This window comes from Anopheles gambiae, chromosome 2, assembly GCF_943734735.2.
Source record: "Anopheles gambiae chromosome 2, idAnoGambNW_F1_1, whole genome shotgun sequence".
NCBI classification, from domain to species: Eukaryota; Metazoa; Arthropoda; class Insecta; order Diptera; family Culicidae; genus Anopheles; species Anopheles gambiae.
The window spans coordinates 5,683,613-5,702,440 of NC_064601.1; the positions used below are offsets into that span (position 1 = coordinate 5,683,613).

Genomic DNA, 18,828 nt, shown 5'->3' on the forward strand with positions numbered 1-18,828 from the left:
TTTGTCGCTGCCACGCTACTGCCCGGTCACCGACCGGCTCTGTGGCATGAAATTTAGGTAACGTAAATATCGGTTGTCAGGTCATGGGCAATTTATCTCGCTGACTAATCACCGCGCATAAAAAGAAGACAGGGGGGGGGGGGGGCGGAGTGTTGGGCGACACGCAAACGATTAACGTCTAAATTGATGTGGTTTTGTTGGGGGAGGCAACCACAGCGCACAGCGGTCTTTTGCGCACCTAGCAACGGCTCACTAGACCGTTTGCACATTATGCCCGAACCCGAAACCTTGCAAATTGTGAGTGACATTGCGAGCTGAACTTGAAACATCAATGGATGCGCGCGTCGCCGCCGTCCGCAAAACTGTACATCTGCGAAAAGATGTCCCGAAAGAAAGCTCCTCCACTCAGCTGTTCACTCACCGCCATGTGCTATGAATGTGGTGTGTTTGCCCCTCACTTAACGAGCCGTTTTTATAAATAATTCATAGGCGGCAAAAGCCGCCGCCATTGTTGCTCCATGTGGTGTCCCCCACGCTCGCTCGCTCGCTCGTTCGGTGGCTCGTGTGCGCGAAAGGTGTGCGCAAAACGCTTCCTCGTCACGCGACAAGCACGCGTAACCTAGTGTCGATCACGGTGGCGTTCGCAAGCGTCAAGTTCTTGGGGCTAATGGGGAGCGAACAAAAAAAAAACGCCGCCCCCTGGGACAGGTCATCAGTTCATCGGCTTTATCAGCCGTCTGGACAGGAACGGAACCAGTGTACACGTTACCTCTGTCACCCTGTTGGTGTTGATAACCTTACCATGCGTACAGAGCGTGTTAGACGCTGATTTGGGACCGAGCTGGCTTCTTTGAATGTCTTTAAACGTGTATCAACGTTTACATTTATAATTCGTGCTACTATTCCTGCGTGATCCAATAACTGTCACAAGGACAAGGTGGTGCGCGCAAGTTGGACCATATGTAAACTATTCTGGTTCGTAGTGCCTTCTCAAGGACTGACACACATCCCCGCCGCTGTTCAAGTACGAATTCTGTTCTTATGTAAGACAATAACCATCATTTATTCTAGACAATTCTGACGTCCTTGCCAATGTGACAAAGCTTCCGCCAAGAATGCCATCAACTATCAACCGTACAAGGATGTGTGTGTGTAAGGTGTAGAGGTTTCGAACGACTTGATCAGCTCGTTCGAAGGCAAGCCTCCGCGGTCTTTTAATGCCCCGTGGCAAAACAAATGTGTTTGCGTGTGTGTATGAGCGTGTTGTTATTGTGCTTGTTGGTAGTTTACATTCGCTCCCTCCTCCCTCTCCCTCGAGGTTCCATTTTTGCAGGACATCCCAACCAACCGGGGGCGCCCACCATCGTCACCGCCACTTATCAGCGATTCCCGATGACCTCTGCCTTTGGGGCTGGTCGCAGTACCGGTGACACTCGATTCGATTGCTGAGTGGCAAAGGAGGAACGAATGGATTGAAAACGGGGCGCGCGCGAATCCAGTGTCCATGCCGTGAGCACGATGCATTCGAATGCACGGCCGTATCATTTACACCCCCCCGACGGGTCATGCAATGTCAAACCAGTAATTGATTTCGCTCCCGCTTGGGCACAATTAATGAGCGAGTTTTTTTAATAATAAAAAGCCTATTATAATTATAGATCTTTACCCGAACCCAAAATACTGCCAGAATGCAGTCGACAGCTTTCCCTCGTTAAGCTGGCTGCAGTGCGGGTATCACACCATACCATTAAGAGCTGCGCTGGAAATAAATGCTCGATCGCATCGGTGTCGTTCGCTGCGCCTCGAAAAACTCGTTTCTGCTCCTCTCGTGATCTGGCCGGGGCGATAACGAAATCGATGGGTCTGCTTCAGATTTCAAACCTCACATACACACACCCGCTCAACCTCAGCCAACGACGACCGGCGGAGGCAGCGGCGGTTCACGTGATCACCGCATGCACCAGCCAAAAGAGAGCCGAGGCAACGGCCCAAAACTGGCCGGATCATAATTTCCAACGATTGTTCCACCAAAATCGGCCCAGTGCGTACAAGCGGAGGGAAGCAGAGGACGGTCGGCATAGGCCTTTTCACCAATTAGACCGACCGAACTTGCTCCGAAACCCGCCACCACGGGTGACGCGACTGGCCGAACGTGTGGAGCAGAAACACACCGTCGAAGTGGTCAAAGTGGCAGGCGGAAGGGAGACGATCACAATTACTACTCGATCGTGGTGAGCAGCGCGACTGTTGGCAGCGAAAACAGTCCGAATTACATAAACGATGGCGCCAGCGAGCGAATGACCTGATCCGTGTCGTGTCAACTATATCGCCTCGTGGTAGAGCATGGTACCAAAATGAAGATCGCCTGATGCCGATCTCAGTAGGAACCATGCTTGTATCGTTTCAGGCTATTTCCGGGGATCCAATAGCCAGACAACAAGCACCGAAGTACATTATTTCATTATTTCTTCAGTTATAGATTGCTGATACAGCTTTGCTGGAAAAATAGTTCAACCAGGGCCCGTGTCAAGCCAGTTCTGCGTGCGTAGGAAGTGGAATGCACCCAGGGGACTGTGTTGAATTCTCCCCCCGTAGCTTCTCACCATACCAGTCTGCCTTTTTCCCACTTGAACGGCAGCAGACTTTACGTCTGACAATATGCCTGAGCGATTGATTTACGACATCTTACTATTCGATGACTTTGCTGCGGAGCAGAGTACACGCAAGAGGCAAAAGATACGCCCTTCGTTGGGCTAGATTGGCGATGCTGCGCTATTAGCATATTGATGTAAAACGTCCACGAAAGCAATTAACTTTCTCGTTACCGTCCCATGTCTAGGGATGGGTTTGGTTGGAAAAAAATCCGGAGTCAACTCCGATCCGACACTGACAATTTCGGAACCGACTCCGGAAGGTACCCCCACCATTATCCCGAGTCGTTCGAAATCATCTGAAGCCGTCCGGAATCGCCCGGAGTCATCCATAGTCGTCTGGAGTCATCCGGAGTCATATGAAGGCATTCCGAGCCGTCTAGAGTCAGCCGGAGTCATCCGGAAGCTGACACAGTCATACGAAGTCTGCTGGAGAACGACTCCGGGCGACTCTGGACAACTCTGGATAACTCCAGACGACTCCGGATGACTCCAAATGACTCCGGATGACTCCGGATGATTCTATACGACTCCGGACTACTGAGGACGACTCCGACTTCGGACGGAACTAGTGGTTTCCATTTCTCCATAATCGGAATCTGACTAACAATAGTCGGAGTCAGATCGGAGTCGTGGGTGCTCTCCAAAGAGCACATCACTACCCATGCCCCACTGTTTACTGGCAGCAAACGGTTCCCTTCTTTTTGCTGCTCTTGTGCTGTTTTCCAGAGCGGGCTGTAAATGCAAAAATTCAATCATATACAAATATAGAAATGTATATCAAAATCTGGCATGACAAGCGAAGAAAACGCTACACCCCAATAGCACAGAGAAACGGGGGTGTTGGTGTGCGGGTGTGTTGGCAATCCGCATCCACACCCAATCCGCTTCCCGTGTGTGTGCTAAGTATATCTCTCCCCCGTATCTGTTTTCTGCACACACCCACTCGGCCACATTCCGAAGCACATTTGGTTTGGGTGCTATTTTTACGTGAAATGTTAAAAGGAAAAGAAAGAAAACTCAACCCCACCGACAACCACCCTCAAGCCGTTACAGCAACCAAACTGAGGCCCCCTCATATGCAAAGCCGTTGAGACGGTGTAAGCTGCGCTTAAATCAAACAGCTTGAAGTAGGAGAACGCTTCCAACGTGGGGTAGATTTATGCATGTAGAAAACTACCAGGCAAGACGGCATTTTTCCAAGACCTACCAGAAACTAGATGTCTCTTGACTTCTCTCGATCTGTGTGCAGGAGGCGATTGTTGGAAATTGGAGTGATCGTTTGCGGTGTTGCTGCGTATTGAGCAATCTATCATGCGGAGGTTCCAATTCCACGGGGGTCCCTAAGGGTTTGCCGCTTGCATCCCACCGGTTTTGTCGTCCAACATGCCGGTATGTACCGGTGTCACCGGTATGCAGCTCTCAACCGTTTCAAACTATCTACCTGACAACCACACACACACACACGCATGCACACATTGCGTGGGTTTGAAATGTTTCGATCCTCGATCCGGGCTCAGAAGCGAAAGGAAACAGGTTTCCCAATCCGACCGTTGTTCCGTCTAGCGGGCACAAAAAATCCCAAGAAATAGATTGTCCAATTCTATCGGCACAGCATCACAGGCCTAAACAAACCAGCAGTCCCACAGCATCAAAAAGGGAAGCTGGAAAAGCGATTCAACGATCGTAAAACGGGACGCCATTAGAATGCATTCTTCGATGAAGCGGTCGCTTTACCTGCGCGCGCGAGCCCCTTCAAAAGAGATGCTTCATCCCTCGGCCTGCGACCTTCTTACATACGGTTACATTGACGGATGATACCATGCCGTACCATGCGCCGTGCGCGTGATCATCGCCGTCCCCGACACTGCGACTCGCCGAGCAAAGCGCGAGGCAATCGCACGTGTGTGGAAGCGTGGTGCCCCCGATGCCACCGAAGCCGTGGCCCGATCGGGACAGGATTAGTGGCGACGGGGTTAAAAAAAGAAATTCTACATCGTAATCTATAATTACCACCACCCGCCACACACACAAAAACACATGCACCCATCATCAGCATCGGCCAGTTTGCCGACTGCGCAGTAGTAGCGCGGACTGCATCGACTGTCTTAGGAAGTGCACCGGCGTCTCGAGGGGCAGAGAGATAAGTAGTGTACGCGTCATGATGGTAGGCCGCCACTATCTTCTGCTCAATGAAGTCTTGCCTGCGCGCACTGTTGTTTGATGCAACAAGGATCCTTCTCAACAAGGGAAGGATGGCGCCCAAGCTTTAGGGATGCGCGGGATGCCATAGACCATTCGAAGCCCCATTCGCTGACAGCTTCTCGAGCTATTCTTCTTCCCTTTTTCGCTCTTTGACGTCATTCCGTTTTTCCCGGTACTCGGGCGCGTCTTCTAGTCAACCGGAACACTTTGACACACTTTCGGAAGATCTCTGGGGCTGGTTCGAAGGTTAGTTTTGTGATTAAACTTCACCTCCTCTCCGGTATGAGCGTCTGGCGTCTAGTGCAGACCCGAAGGTGCAGGGTCGTAGACCCATTCTTTGAGCAGGCCCAAGTTTCGGTATACACCCGTGCACCCGTGGTAGAACAGTGCGGAACAAAACGTGTTTGTTGTGGATCGAACGATAAGCGCCAAGCGTCAGAGATAAGCGTCAGCATCAAGCCCCGCTGCGTATCAGCGCGCTGATTGTACTCGTTGGCGTTGGACAGCCCATTCCAGGGGGAATGCTATGTGGGTCAAGGTGTTAGTATTTGTGCGAATGGAGATGTGTTGGGACGACGTCGTGGAAAACTCCCAACAGCTGTCAAAAGTAAAACAATCCTGAGCGGTTCCAAACATCCCATCCTGGTTCTTTCCTTTGGAGTCACTCACGACAAAAAGGATCTTCTCTGCAGAAATAGGCTCTCGATCGTATGACTTGCAACTCCGAAGCTCTTATCATGGCCGTCATGTCGGAAGTGTTTGCAATTGCAATATGAAATGGCAACAAAGTCGTCGCCTCTCGGCACCAGAATGTGATCGCAAGGCGCCAGGCTCTGTTATGCTCTGTGCTGCACACTATCTTCGATCGTTGCGGTTTGCTCGATGCCGTTTTCACAACGCTCACCTCCACACGGTGATGAAACAAGGGCGCGATCATGTTTCCTACCTAACGGCCCATAAAAATAGCTCTCGAATCGACGTGCGATAGAGACAGCGAGAGAGTGTGTGTGTAGCTATGCTGAAAGATTCGCACGAAGCAAAGCGAACGGTAGGACGCGTGCCAAAACACGCACTCGCGGGTAGCGCAAGTACACACCAACAAAACAAACTAATTAAGATAAGATTGAGAGGCGTGTTTAGGGCCTGAGGAACATCAGGGTGTGTTGGGTGAGTGACGATTGGCGGCACAGGGAACTCCGCAGAGGGCGCTGAGCCATCCGTCACAAGTTCATCAGACACACGGAATTTCGGAGGTACGGAAGCCCATGCCGACATTCTGATCACTATGAGGAGCAGTGTTGGGCACGTTTGATGGCATGGTGTGCGAAAACCCGAATCGATCACCGCCTGCTCCTTCAATGTACAACAAAATGAGGTGTGAACCTTTTCGCATCATCACCCATCTAGACGACACAATGGAAGACGCCACCACACGGCTCAAAGTCTGCAAAGCGATGGTTATATTTTTAGCGAAACGATGAACCGTGGCCAACACGAACGCAACGACAGTTGCCCTAGTTGCCCATGTGAAAGGCGCGTGATAGCGGCGGATGCAACTATTGACACACTGCTACCACCCACCAGATCCTCATCGTAAAACGGGGGGGGGGGGGGGGGGGGGAGGGAGGAGGTACTAGTTGAGCGTGCCCGATCATCATCGGGGTGTCGTCCAAGATGCCTTTCTTGGCCGCTCTGCTTACCACGGCTGTACAAGTAAACAACGGGGCCATCCAAAACCGGGCAACAGTGTGACGACGGTGCAGGTCATTTGCCTCTCGATGATTGGATCGGAACCATCAAAGTGTAACAGGTGTGAATGTGTGTGTGAGTGACGGGTTGTTCCTGATAGTTGTCCGACCTGCGTTACATGAGATATTACGTTGGCAGACTCCAGGCTCCGATGACTCCGGGAAGGCGATCCAGCAATAGGATACAGTATCGGTCGAAGTAACAGGTTAAGTAATATGGCGCATTGCGCAACCGATCGATCTAGATCGATGATGAGATGATGATCGCATGTCGCGGTAGAATAAACTCTCCCGCCCCATGCATAAGAAGATAAGTCGCTCGGCAACCCATGCATCTGCCACTTGTGCGGGCATACAAACGATTCTGAATTTATCATACGTCATTCGGCCTGAAGCCGAATACAAATAATCGATTCGCCAAACCAAATTCGCAAATTTGTTTTTTACTTATCCCAAACAAAATTGCTCCAATAATCCGCGCATTTTGCTGCGTTTGACGTCAAACCGTGGACAGTGCCGTCCGGGCATTCGGTCAGATGCGGTTAGACATTATGCCGTGGTGGTGGATATAAGCCGGCTGGATCGTAAAACAAGCAAAACTGAACCTTAAATTGCTCCCCGCCCATAGCAAATCATCCCCGTTGGATGGTTCCCCGGTGCATCCCACCCCACTGCTTCAGACCGGTTGCAGAACCGACCGACCGTTGATAAGACCCGCCGTCGTTACTCGGTAGGTCGCGACCTCAACTCGGCTCCTCGGCTCGGTACGATCTGGATGGAAGTACGGTGCCGTGGGCAAACAAACATGAAGGGCGGAGCGGGCGGGTCGGGAAACGAGCTTTTGATAAGGAAATTGCCCACCGCTTTTAGCGAGCAACCGTAAGTTTTGGGGCGCACAGTTTTCGAGGGCTTGCTCAGTTGAAGCTCCCGGGGGGAAGGGGAAGGGACGACACTCATTAATCACACACACCCCGACAATCCGGGATCGGATGATTCAAATGGTCTCTGGCGCACGACGCCCGAAGATCCCGGAGCCTACCATTGTTCGCGAGGAAAGTAGCGCTGTCAAAACTTACCGGTCTGGGCGCGATAGGAGAAAGTGTAAACAATAGGGCGGGCATTGGCGCGTTGTGTGGTGGGGGGGTTTTTTCTCTCCTGCCGTTGAGACAAACAAGCGTAGAACGCTGATCCTGTGGCTGTGTTTACCTTTCCCGTTGTTAAGCCGCGCGATAAAAGCAAACACCTATCACACCGATAACCTCGTTTCGCACTTACACAGTGATGCCTCGGTAATACTGCTGCTGCACTCGGCCAAGGGAAGATCTTTGGTCGGCACTTGGCAGAACAATCGCACCGACCCGAGGGACATGCGACAAACCCGACTGCCGTAATGCGATAAGTCCAGTAGGAACAATTCCAGCATTCTCGCCTCAGTATGCACACAATAACCCTTCGACACTCGACACAAATCCGCGCGATGGTTACTAGGATCAGATGGCTTTGCAGTCCAACTGACCAGCCAAATGGTGTATTGAAAAAAGTGAAAGGTGTGTGTGTCTGCATGAAGACTGCACTGCCTACTTTGGATGTCTCCTTTTAGTGACTTTCCCCACCCGAGTGGCCATTGCTTCAATCGCCATCAATTGGAGTTGTCCATGGTTTGAAGGGGGCATGACCTTCCGTCTTTTCTGTGACTGTGAAGTAGATTGTAGTAAGAGATAGAGAGGGCGAGAAAGAGAGAGAGAGAGAAGAAGAGGGCAGAAGAACCGTTTAGTTCTGTGTCGGAGGCCGGTGTCCTAAAAACGACGATATATTGAAATAAATTGTTGCGATGCATTCGTGCGCGGCGCATTGCGGGTGCACCTTTCCATGCTCTCTGCGTGCTCAGAATGGTGCGTCTCTGAATGCTGTGCACAGTGCTGGAAAGGAGGAAAGGTTGGCATGGCAACTCCACACGATTGTCACGCCGCCGATGAGACTGCGAGAGCTGGCGAGAGGAGCTTGCCGGATCCGATGTCGGCGCCGTACCGCGAAATGGAAACCAATCCGAACGGTGTCACCTTACTGTGAACGGGGTGTGTCCCTCCCCTTGCATACCGTTTCCAGCGCATTCCAGCGAAAAAAGGGAAAATGCAAGCATCTCCAACGGAAAAGCCAAAGTCTGGGGAGATTGCTTTTTGTTTGGAGAATTTGAACGCAAGACCCAACCGACTCAGTCTTCCAGCACTGTCACGTGTGGATCGGCTCGATGCACATGTCAATTCCCCACGGTGGCATGGTCCTTGCGAGTGCGCACGATAACCTTGCCTTGGAGGGAGCGCTCGAGTGATGGGAGCAAGAAAACGAACGAGAAAACAGCGAAAGTGCATCTCAGCAGTAGTACCCGGCAAGTAAACACAAGCAATTCCAACACGCTCACACACACACATAGCCAGAGCCAGCTATGATCCTCGTGATCAACGGTGGAAAACCTATTTATGGCACAGACAGGCAACACATCACCACCACCACCACCACCACCACAAACCCTTTTGCAAATATGCTTATCACACCGTCGGTTTGTGGTCGTCGAACGGTGGCCGGCTGTGCGCTAATCATCTAATCACTGATCGACAGCGTATCATCACAAAACCGGGGGTTTGTGCGAGGATCGACGGCAGCAGCAATAATCCCACGCCCTCTACTATACACACGCGCGGGCTGCCAAACGGTTGGCGCAGTGGCGCGCCATCACCTCTGGCGCCATCTCAAATCAATATTGCTGCTGTGGGGTGGAAAATTCCTCCGCTCGGCAACGAACCAAACAAAACACTTTGCGCCAGAGATCCGACAGATCTGATGAGAGTGAGTTCTGAGTCGGAGGGATTTGGTTCGGGTACTAATTAATGAATTTGTCAACACGCACGTGGCACACATTGGGGAGGACGAAAAGAGGTCACCAGAGGAGGAGGAGAAGAAGCAGCAGGACGTCCCTCAGATCGTGCGTGTTTATTATTGCAGGAATGGTGTGATGTTCTAAATATACATCTACACTCTACCGTCTGCACAGATATCTGCACATTATATCACAAACTGTTTCTTCTTGCCCGGGTCATTGAATGGGAGACACGCGTGGGACACTTTTTGTCTGATCACACACACAGATTGTTTTTTGCGGGAAAGCGCGGATTTCCGAGCGCCATAAGACCCGATCGCTCAATGACGTGCGTACGGGCAGCACGATCTACGGGCAGCAATCGGTGGGTAAACAAATAAATCACCAGAATTGGAAGCGTCATCCGGCCATGCAGCTTGGGCCTATCTTAACCAAACAATTTACCCCAGACCGAGCTGTTGTGCTGTGCACTGAAGCTTGTTGGGTAGGACGAGGAGAAGGAGCCAGTCGGGAGATGCACTTCCGGAGGGACAATTAATGGGGGCGATGCTTCATTCACTTGTCGTTGTCGTATGACGCCGTACGCAGAGGCAGCATGCATGCCGTGATTCCTATTGGAAATGGATGTCATTCATTCGGAACGCCCTCACACCGGCTGGTGTCGCTCTTATCGTTCTGGAAAGAAGCTGTCAAAGGCTCTGCATATTATTGAAACGATGCACATCCCTCCATACCTTGGAGAATCGTACCGGACCTTGAATCGTACTTGATCATCTCACCCCCGGGTAGTTCTTCCACGCTGTGACCGTGCCCTACTTTACGCTGCTCCATCGCCATCGCGGTTTGAAATTCATTTTGCTCCCATCGGCTCGAACGATTCAGCCGCATCCATTCAACGGAGGTTGGTGGGTGGTGGTTGTTGCAGTTTAAAAATAGATCTTTGCTCCACCTCCGCACTGCACGTCCTTTAGTTGACTTTTGTGTGTGTGTTTTTTGTTTGTTAAAAGGTCGCATTTGCCAAGATTTTGTCCTTTTTTTGCGTGTCTCATCAACTCTGTCGAGCGAATGCATCTTTGTAGTGACACAAGTGGCAATGGCCTGACGTTTTACATACTTTTTACCTTGAACATCTATTATCCAAAATGCTCCCTTGAGGATGTCAATAGTCTCTCTCTCTCTCTCTCCAACTGCCTTAAATCCAAGCTGCCTAAACTCATAAATAGATTGCTGATCGTAATTGATTCTATAATAGGTCTCCTATTTTGTTTTCCCATCACAAGCTGTCGGCAAATCGTCCTAATAACATATCGTTTCTCTACTCCCTACTTCGCAGACCTTCAAATCCGTTACCGTCCTTCCGCAAGCGTTACTTGGCCGCTTTCCCGCTCGTCTGAATGCCAGCGTTTGCCGAAATGTTAGTCTCGCAAAGCCCGCCGGTGTACAACCACTCGCTACAGACACCGGACTACAAGCCGGGGGGCGGTGGTTCATCACCCGGCTCCGACGGTAACACCAACGGCGGCGGTGGCGGTGGTGGCTACTACTACCGACCCACGTCACTGCAGCTGACCCAAACACAGATGAACGGGGGGCCACCGCCCTTCCAGCGGCAGCTGACGCCACCCTGCCTCAGTCCAACGGGCAAGCAGCTGCCAACGTCACCCCGTCGCTCCTGTCTGGTGATACGGCCCGGGGACGACGCAACCACGCCGGAAGAGTCGGAACCACCGCACGCGGCCATGAAGCTGCTCACGATCGGCGAAGAAGACACGGGCTGCGCGCCCGGGGCCGGTCGGCACAAGAAGAAGGTCGTGTTTGCGGACGACCATGGCGGCCAGCTGACGCAGGTGCGCGTCATGCGCGAACCCTCCTACATGCCGCCGATCTGGAGCCTGCAGTTTTTGGCCCACGTCACCCAGGGCATGATCAGCCCGGTGCCGCAGGAGCAGTGGGTCGTCGACTTTGTCCAGCCGGCGAGCGATTACGTGCGCTTCCGGCAGAAGCTGGACGAGCGGAACGTGTCGCTCGAGAACGTGATCATCAAGGAGACGGAGCAGCTGATCGTCGGTACGGTGAAGGTGAAAAACCTCTCCTACCACAAGGAGGTCATCATCCGGTCGTCCTGCGACAGCTGGAAAACGCACGAGGACACCTTCTGCACGTACAGTGTGGTAAGTGGGAGGGAAATGAAAATCCCGACAAACACGTAACTAATCGATCACTCTCTCTCTCTCTCTCTCTCATACTCGTTCCAGGTTGGTAATGGGGCAGCCTCGGCTTATCTGATATTCGATACCTTCTCCTTCAAGCTAACTCTTCCACCTAAGTCCAGACGGATTGAGTTTTGTGCCGCGTACAAGTGCGACGGTGTCGAGTACTGGGACAACAATGATGTAAGTGGGGTGTGCCCTTGACATTCCCCCCGTTATCCCCAGTGACTCAATCATACTAATCGATTACGTGACCAAACTCTTCTCCCCTTTCCAGGGCCGCAACTACTCGCTCACCAACCGTATCGCGCCCCGGGAAAACTCGGGCGCCTTCCTATCGTCCTCCTCTGCCAGCGCCTTCAACAGTGCCGCCCCGAACGGGCGCAACGGGCTGGCGGCGGCGGCGGCGGCTTCGGACGGCTTCATCTCCCCGTACGTCGACCCTGGCGCGGTGCTCGACACCTGGAGCGACATGAGCGTGGAAACGCAATCGGGGCCATACTGGTAAATGCAAAAATGCCAACTCTCGGGCACAACTCGGGCCACCAAACAGCAAAAATAGACAGCAAGAAAACCGCTCTCCGCGCGCGCACACACAAACCATCCACCACTCACCACCACCACCACCCCATCCACCCAGTACCATCCACATCCCGGCTGGGACAATTGCGTCTCCAGCCGCGGGACTAAGGGGGACACCACAGGTTTGCACACCATGCCATGCGCACGCCATTCAGTAGAGTGTTGTTGTCAGCCGCCTCGGAAGTCCCGCCAGGATAAAGGAAAGCCCGTAACCGACTGTGTATGTGTGTGTGTGTAGACGACGACGTTCGCGTAATCCTTTTAGCAGGATCGTCAACAAACTGATCAGACCACTGTTGCTGCTGCTGCTGCTGCTGCTGCTTTGCAAGAGAAACATTCCGCCATTCGATGGCAATTTCCAAACATTTGCAAAACACACAAGCGAGATAATGAAACTAGGAGAGCTAGCTGTGGGCAGTGGTGTGGCAGCGATACGCGTGACTTTCTTGAAAAAAAGGTGGACAAATGGTTCTCTTCCAAAAACGGGCAAACAGAGCAACAGAGCGGGTGGATGATGGTTGGAGTATGAGTAATCCAATTGGCAGATAAGATAGCAAAACAGTGCGCAATCACAATTCAAACCTCCTGCATTAGTCACAGGGCATTAAGGTCTCTTAAGTTAAGCGGCAGAAATTGGCAAGGCTAGTTGCAAAAAACTAAGTGTATCCACACTCTCCATATCTCTCACCTCTTCGGGCGGGAAACGACGGTATCGTTTTGCGTGACAAGTGCACTTGCCCCCTAACCAAACCCATAGTGTGTAACCGGACAACGCGAAAGGACTCGCAGGAGACAAAAGGCTGCATCGTGAGACCGAGAAAGAGAGGGAGAGAGAGACAGCGAATGGGAGAGAGGGAGAGCAAAACATTTAAACGGTTTCTAGCATAGTGTGCCGGCTTAGTAACCGCTTCAGTGTGTACTTGGTTGGAGCGTTTATTCTTCATCGTAATTGAGTGTGTATGTGTGACCGGTCTCGGCCGGTTTAGCCGGTCTCGTAGTACAGTCGTCAACTCGTACGACTTAACAACATGCCCGTCATGGGTTCAATCCCCAAATAGACCGCGCCGCCATACGTAGGACTGACTATCCTGCTATGGGGGGGAATAAATTAGTCACTGAAAGCCAAGCCCACAAGTGGGTACAGGCAGGCCTTGACCGACATCGGTTGTTGAGCCAAAAGAAGAAGAAGAAGATGTGTGACCGGACAACAAAAAAGAAGGAAAAATATCAGTGTGTGTGTGTGTGTGCGATTGTGGATAGAAAAACAGAGCGAGAGAGAGAGCAAGGTGGAGAGAACGAGGAGCGGGAGACTAACGCATACTACACACAAACCACGCTCACACATTCGTACGCAATCGAAAGTGAAAGTGATTTTGCTCTGTTTGAAAAAGGTAATTTTTCAACATCCAATAATATTACCACCACCACCACCACCACTACCATCCTGCCATAATACATAGGCTTAGTCACACTTCCTGCTCCCCGCTCCTCGTCCACGCTCCACCTCGTTGTTTCACTGCTTGTTTGGTGGTCATCAAAATTCACCAAATACACATACAACCCGACTCTCACATACACACACACGCTTAAGTATTGGGACAAAACATTTCAAAGGGGTAGAGTAAAGAATGAAGAAGTAGGGGGTAGAAGATCACTTGCGTGTAGTTTAATGTCGTAACAGTTGGTAGCTTAAGATACTCTTAAGAACGCTTAACGAGACCTAATGGATAGAATGACGGTTAGTTATGTAGCAGTTAAAGAGTCTGGAAGGGGCGACACATTTCCTAAGCGGGGATTCCCTCACTAACGTTACACATTACCTAATATGCATGCGCAACCGCGATCACACACTAGGTCAAGAGGTCGTATTCGTGTTCGTACGCAACGCCACTCAGTACGATCGTCGCGTGAGCGACGGAGCAGCTCAAAACCGGTTCTCCAACGTCCTTGGCGTCGGTCGAGCGGCCCATTCGAGCTCCTGCCATTGAGAGCTCTCCGAGATCTCCATAGCAACTTGCAAGGGTTGAATGATCTCGTGTCATTTTTTGCACTACTACTTCCGTTTTGGAGCAATCGGCTTCACTTCCGCCTGCAACTCACCTTGACAATCGAAGTGAAGTGAGTGAGCGAAATGGAGAGATGTTGTAGTTTGCGAGCACCACTCGATAGCGAGGGATTTGAGGAGGAGACACACTCCAAATGTTTGTGTAATCGTGTGACTAACAGCACCGCTGCGCCGACGCTCCCATACAGAGCAGAGCGTGATCACGTGATCACTCTCCAGCGGGAACCACTCGCCACTCGAACAGTCAATGCCCATATCCCATCCTTTTGTCCCATTTTGTCCCTGTGTTTTGGCCGATTAGCTGCCATATCGATCCCTTTCCTTCCTCCCGTTCCTGATCTCCCGCCCTTCCCCCCCTCCCTCTTTTTCCACAGTCGCTTCCGGTGTTACTGGAGCAGTGTGCAGTCGGCGTTCAAGTGCTGGGTGCCTCCCCCGCAAGGAAAGGTCAAGAAACCGAAAGCTAACCCTTCACGTAGACGCTAGTAGAGAGTCGCGAGCAGTAAGTGACGCTAAGTGCCCTCCACCCTCCACCGCTCCCTGGTGTGTTCTCATTCGAATTATCTCATCGCCCGGGGAAGGAGGCCGGCAATGCATAAACCTCACTGGCTCATTTTCACCTGACAATCCCATGTTGCTGTTTGTGTGTCGTGTGTGGATTTGGGTTGTGCCGTGAATGATCACACCCATCCAAAGTGATCATTTTATACCGGGGTTAATATTGTTCATATCTGTGTTTGTGTTTGAGTGCCTTTTTCCCTTCTTTTCCCTTTCCCTTGCGATGCACAGCTCCACCAAACAAAACACACTACCCTCCCCCAACAACCCCCGTCCAGTGTGTAGCGAGGCGAAATTCATGTATTTTTGGTTGTGTTTTTCTCTTCTCTCTGCATCTTTCTGCAGCAGTAGTACGTTTGACTGCTCGCTGAACCGTTGCTCCAACAACCGTGACACGGCGGCGATGCAGGACGAGCCGACGACGACGACTACCGGTCCCCTTCCGCAGATGAAGCCGATCAGTCTGAACATGCCCCCGTATCCACCGGAAGGGCCGCTGGATCTGCAGGCGGCCGGTGCCGGCGAACGGCGGGCCAGCACGGGAGAGTTTGCGGTGAAGCAGGGCTGCAATCACCATCACTACCACCACCAGCAGCATGCTGCTGGCACGAAACCGATCACGCCGCTGGGACGCACCGCCAGCAATGGCAAGCTGTTCTACATACGCGAACGGCACGAGGGTGAAGATTTGCTTGCCAATTTGCTCCGCTTGCGCAAGCTGATGATGGCGGGCGGGAACGAGAAGGCCGGACTAAACTGATAAGGAGGAGGAGGTGGTGGTATCTGGTCCTCAGTTCCTAGTGGTGTTGGATGAAAACAGTCCTTGTGTGGCCGTTCAGTGTGGAGCAACAAACCCATTTGCTAAGGCCACTAGGAAGAAGTGAGCAAGGCCAGGCGGCGAGCAGCAACGTTTTTCCTTTTTGTTTTGTTTTGTTTTGGGGTAATTGGGATGATCGATCGTCCACGATCGTGTGAACTTTAAAGTCGCAGCATTAGCTTCATTCCTCTTCCACCATAACATACAGCAAACAAACAACTCCATATTGTACATATATACATTATCTCTCGTCCGTCTATTCTTAAACGATAACGATCGAATCGAGAGAATGCACCCAAAACACTTACTGAAGAATACTCACAAAATTGACATTTGCAATCGGGACCTGGATACTGACCGTATGTATGAGCACGCGCGTGTCTGTGTGTGTCTGAGGGGGTGCGCGTTTTTAACCGTACCAGGAAAAAACAGGTTTAGGTTTACAATTTTCTGTCCAGTTTCGATTAATCAAGGGAAAATTGCAATAGAGTTTATAGAGCCAATGCTTCCGACATCCGCGTTTGACAGAAGGCAGAAGTATGCAGCTGAGTGAGAAAGAGAGTGAGGGATACTGCAACATGGATGAACGAATTTGGAAGAGGACAAATACGCTAGAGTGATAATACGCTTGTCAGACGGGCAAGCGGGTGATAAGAGCCAGGAGACCGAAGAGAAGAAAGGGAACAGATACGTAGGAACCTTATTTGTCGAATAGCTGGAATACGGAGAGACGAAGAACCATCGATCGGGGACGAAGGGTTTTGGGCGAGACAAACCAGGCAACGGCACAGAAGAAGAAGAAGAAGAAGAAAACACGAGATAACAATACTAGTAATTTAATGTTCATATTTACATACGGAAACTAAAAGACTGAACGTGTCCACAAAGTAAATTAAATCTGGAACAAACAAACAAAAACAAGGATGTGTACGAGTGTTTAACAAAAATGGCAAAAGCGAACCAGCGCGCGGTGGAGCGAAGGCTGGAGAGGCTGGGCTGGGGTTCGAGGCGCGTAGAGCGTTCCGCCCCAAATCGGGAGACAGATCAGAAAGGCATGCAACCGAGTGAAATTAGTACGATTCGATATTATATGTGTAGGATGCGAGGCACAAATCATCCCCATCTTTTGTACAACCATGTAGCGTTGCAGTAGGAACGGGGACAAACAAACTCGTGTCAAAAGACGGAACGAACGGAGAACTTAATAACAGTTTTCAACATTGCGGTGGTTGTGTGTGTGTGTGTGGCCGTAACTTCGGCTGCCAGACACCAGAGTGGACCTAGTGAAAAGCTTCGTTTAGTGGCTTCGTTAATTTATGTATACAAACAGTAGTGTTAGACTCTATCCTCTACAACAACCAAGGATGGGGGAGTTGATTTTTATGTTTTATGTGTTAGTAAGTTAGTAGGTTAGTGTACATTTTCTGCGCACGTCTTGCACCGGCTTGCGGTGTAGTACCGTGGAGGGGGGACGGCCGTCGCCTTTCGTTGCTTGTTAGAGTTTTTGTAAGGCACAAACAGTGATTGTAGAATAACCAATTTATCGTTTAAGCAGGATGAAATGGAGGTAGAAAAATGGAAAGATCAAAGACAAGAAAGATCGCAGGAGAGGGGAGCGCTGTTGAAGCTAACGATCGCCATACCCGAGACGCAAGGCCGCGACTCATTTCAATCCAGCGCTGCGATTTGAACAACATACTAGTTTTTGTAAAGCTGATCCTACGTAGAATATGTTTAGAGAACGTGTATACTCCCCACTAATCGGATAAGATTTCACATGCTGCTACTTTACCTTAGAGTGTAAACCCGTGCTTTACTAGAACTGTACGCAACTTGAACGAATCCTATCGGTGGTCCTGGACGAAGAGGGACACTACGTAAATGATGAGATTGGTAGAGCATGTGTTAGTATCTCTGCGTTTGGCTAGTGTAAGTGTTAGTTCGCGTATCCTTCGGCACAGCTAGTCTGTCGCGAAGATCTTGTGTATATAGATAAACATATTGTGAGGCACACACACACCCACTCCCCAAAACCCCCAGGGAAGGGGGGTGGTAGTGTGTTATCTGATCGTACATTATTAGTTTCGTAGTGCGTAGAGCCGGTAGAGTACATCGTTAACCCACTGTTTCATATGAATAGATCACCTCGATCGCAAATAAACTGAATAAGAATTTAAGAAAATGTGTGTGAGTCCAGGAATAGGAAGAAACATGAGAATATGAACCTGATCATTGTAGACAAGACACTTGGAGTGGTAAGTATTTGTTGGTGCTTTTCTAGGAATCCATTAAACCGATCCGATCCGACTATGTGTGTGCTAAGTATTTGCGAAAACTCCTTCCTCCGATTGGTGTTAGTCCATATTGGGCTTGAACTCACTTTGGCTTTGAATTTGACTGTCCTCAAATAAGCGCCTAATCGGTTTTGGTCCTAATCGATTCCAACTAGCTCCCAAGTTTTCTGGGATTGATTCCGGAATTGGCTTGGAAATCGGAAATGACTCCGGAATCAGTTCCACAACCGCCTCCGTAGTTGTTTTGATTTTGAGCTCCTACTGCTAATCCACATGTCATGATCTAAATAAACGAGCAGAAACGTTGTAGAACTTATAGATCGTTCCGGTGAATTCAATGAGTATGCTCAAGACCTGTCCATCGGGAGATTTAATGGTCCACACCTAGGCTTAACCAATTCTAGCGACTAAGTAATAAGGGATGGTGTTAGGAATAGTTTATATTCAATTCACTTACCTTCGCTTCTGCCTGCTGTAGTGTAAACGGATTAATGCGATCGCTCCCTTCGTCAGATCGGTACACATTCTCAGTCTTGTTCCATTTAATACGACCTACTAACTTACCTTCAGTGCTTGAGAAGCGCTGACTATGGAGGTTTTTACACACTTTATCTCAAGACGGAGAGACACTTTCCCGAATCGTTCTTAAATAATGCCAAGACTACGGAATGATTCTTCAAAACGTTGATATTTCCTGAATTTAACGGATGCAATGCGACGAATCTGTGGCACATTTCTCGAACAAATTGTTCCAAGGACATGCGGTCTATCAATTGTTTACACATATAAATCTGGTTGACATCAGTTTTCTGGAAACGCTGAATTA

At 50.5% G+C, this 18,828-nt stretch overlaps 1 protein-coding gene across 2 annotated transcripts in view; it reads left to right on the forward strand.

Annotated features, from left to right (window-relative positions):
- LOC1281658 (uncharacterized) overlaps nt 1-17,890 on the forward strand; it is a 23,342-nt gene extending 5,452 nt beyond the window's left edge. For both annotated transcript variants that reach the window (XM_061641941.1, XM_061641942.1), the window contains exons 2-5: nt 10,813-11,650; nt 11,735-11,872; nt 11,967-12,193; nt 15,237-17,890. In XM_061641941.1, coding sequence (XP_061497925.1) covers nt 10,874-11,650; nt 11,735-11,872; nt 11,967-12,193; nt 15,237-15,651 — 1,557 coding nt within the window. In that variant the 5' untranslated portion in view covers nt 10,813-10,873 and the 3' untranslated portion in view covers nt 15,652-17,890. The remainder of the gene's footprint in view (nt 1-10,812; nt 11,651-11,734; nt 11,873-11,966; nt 12,194-15,236) is intronic.
- Nucleotides 17,891-18,828: the final 938 nt, after the last annotated feature.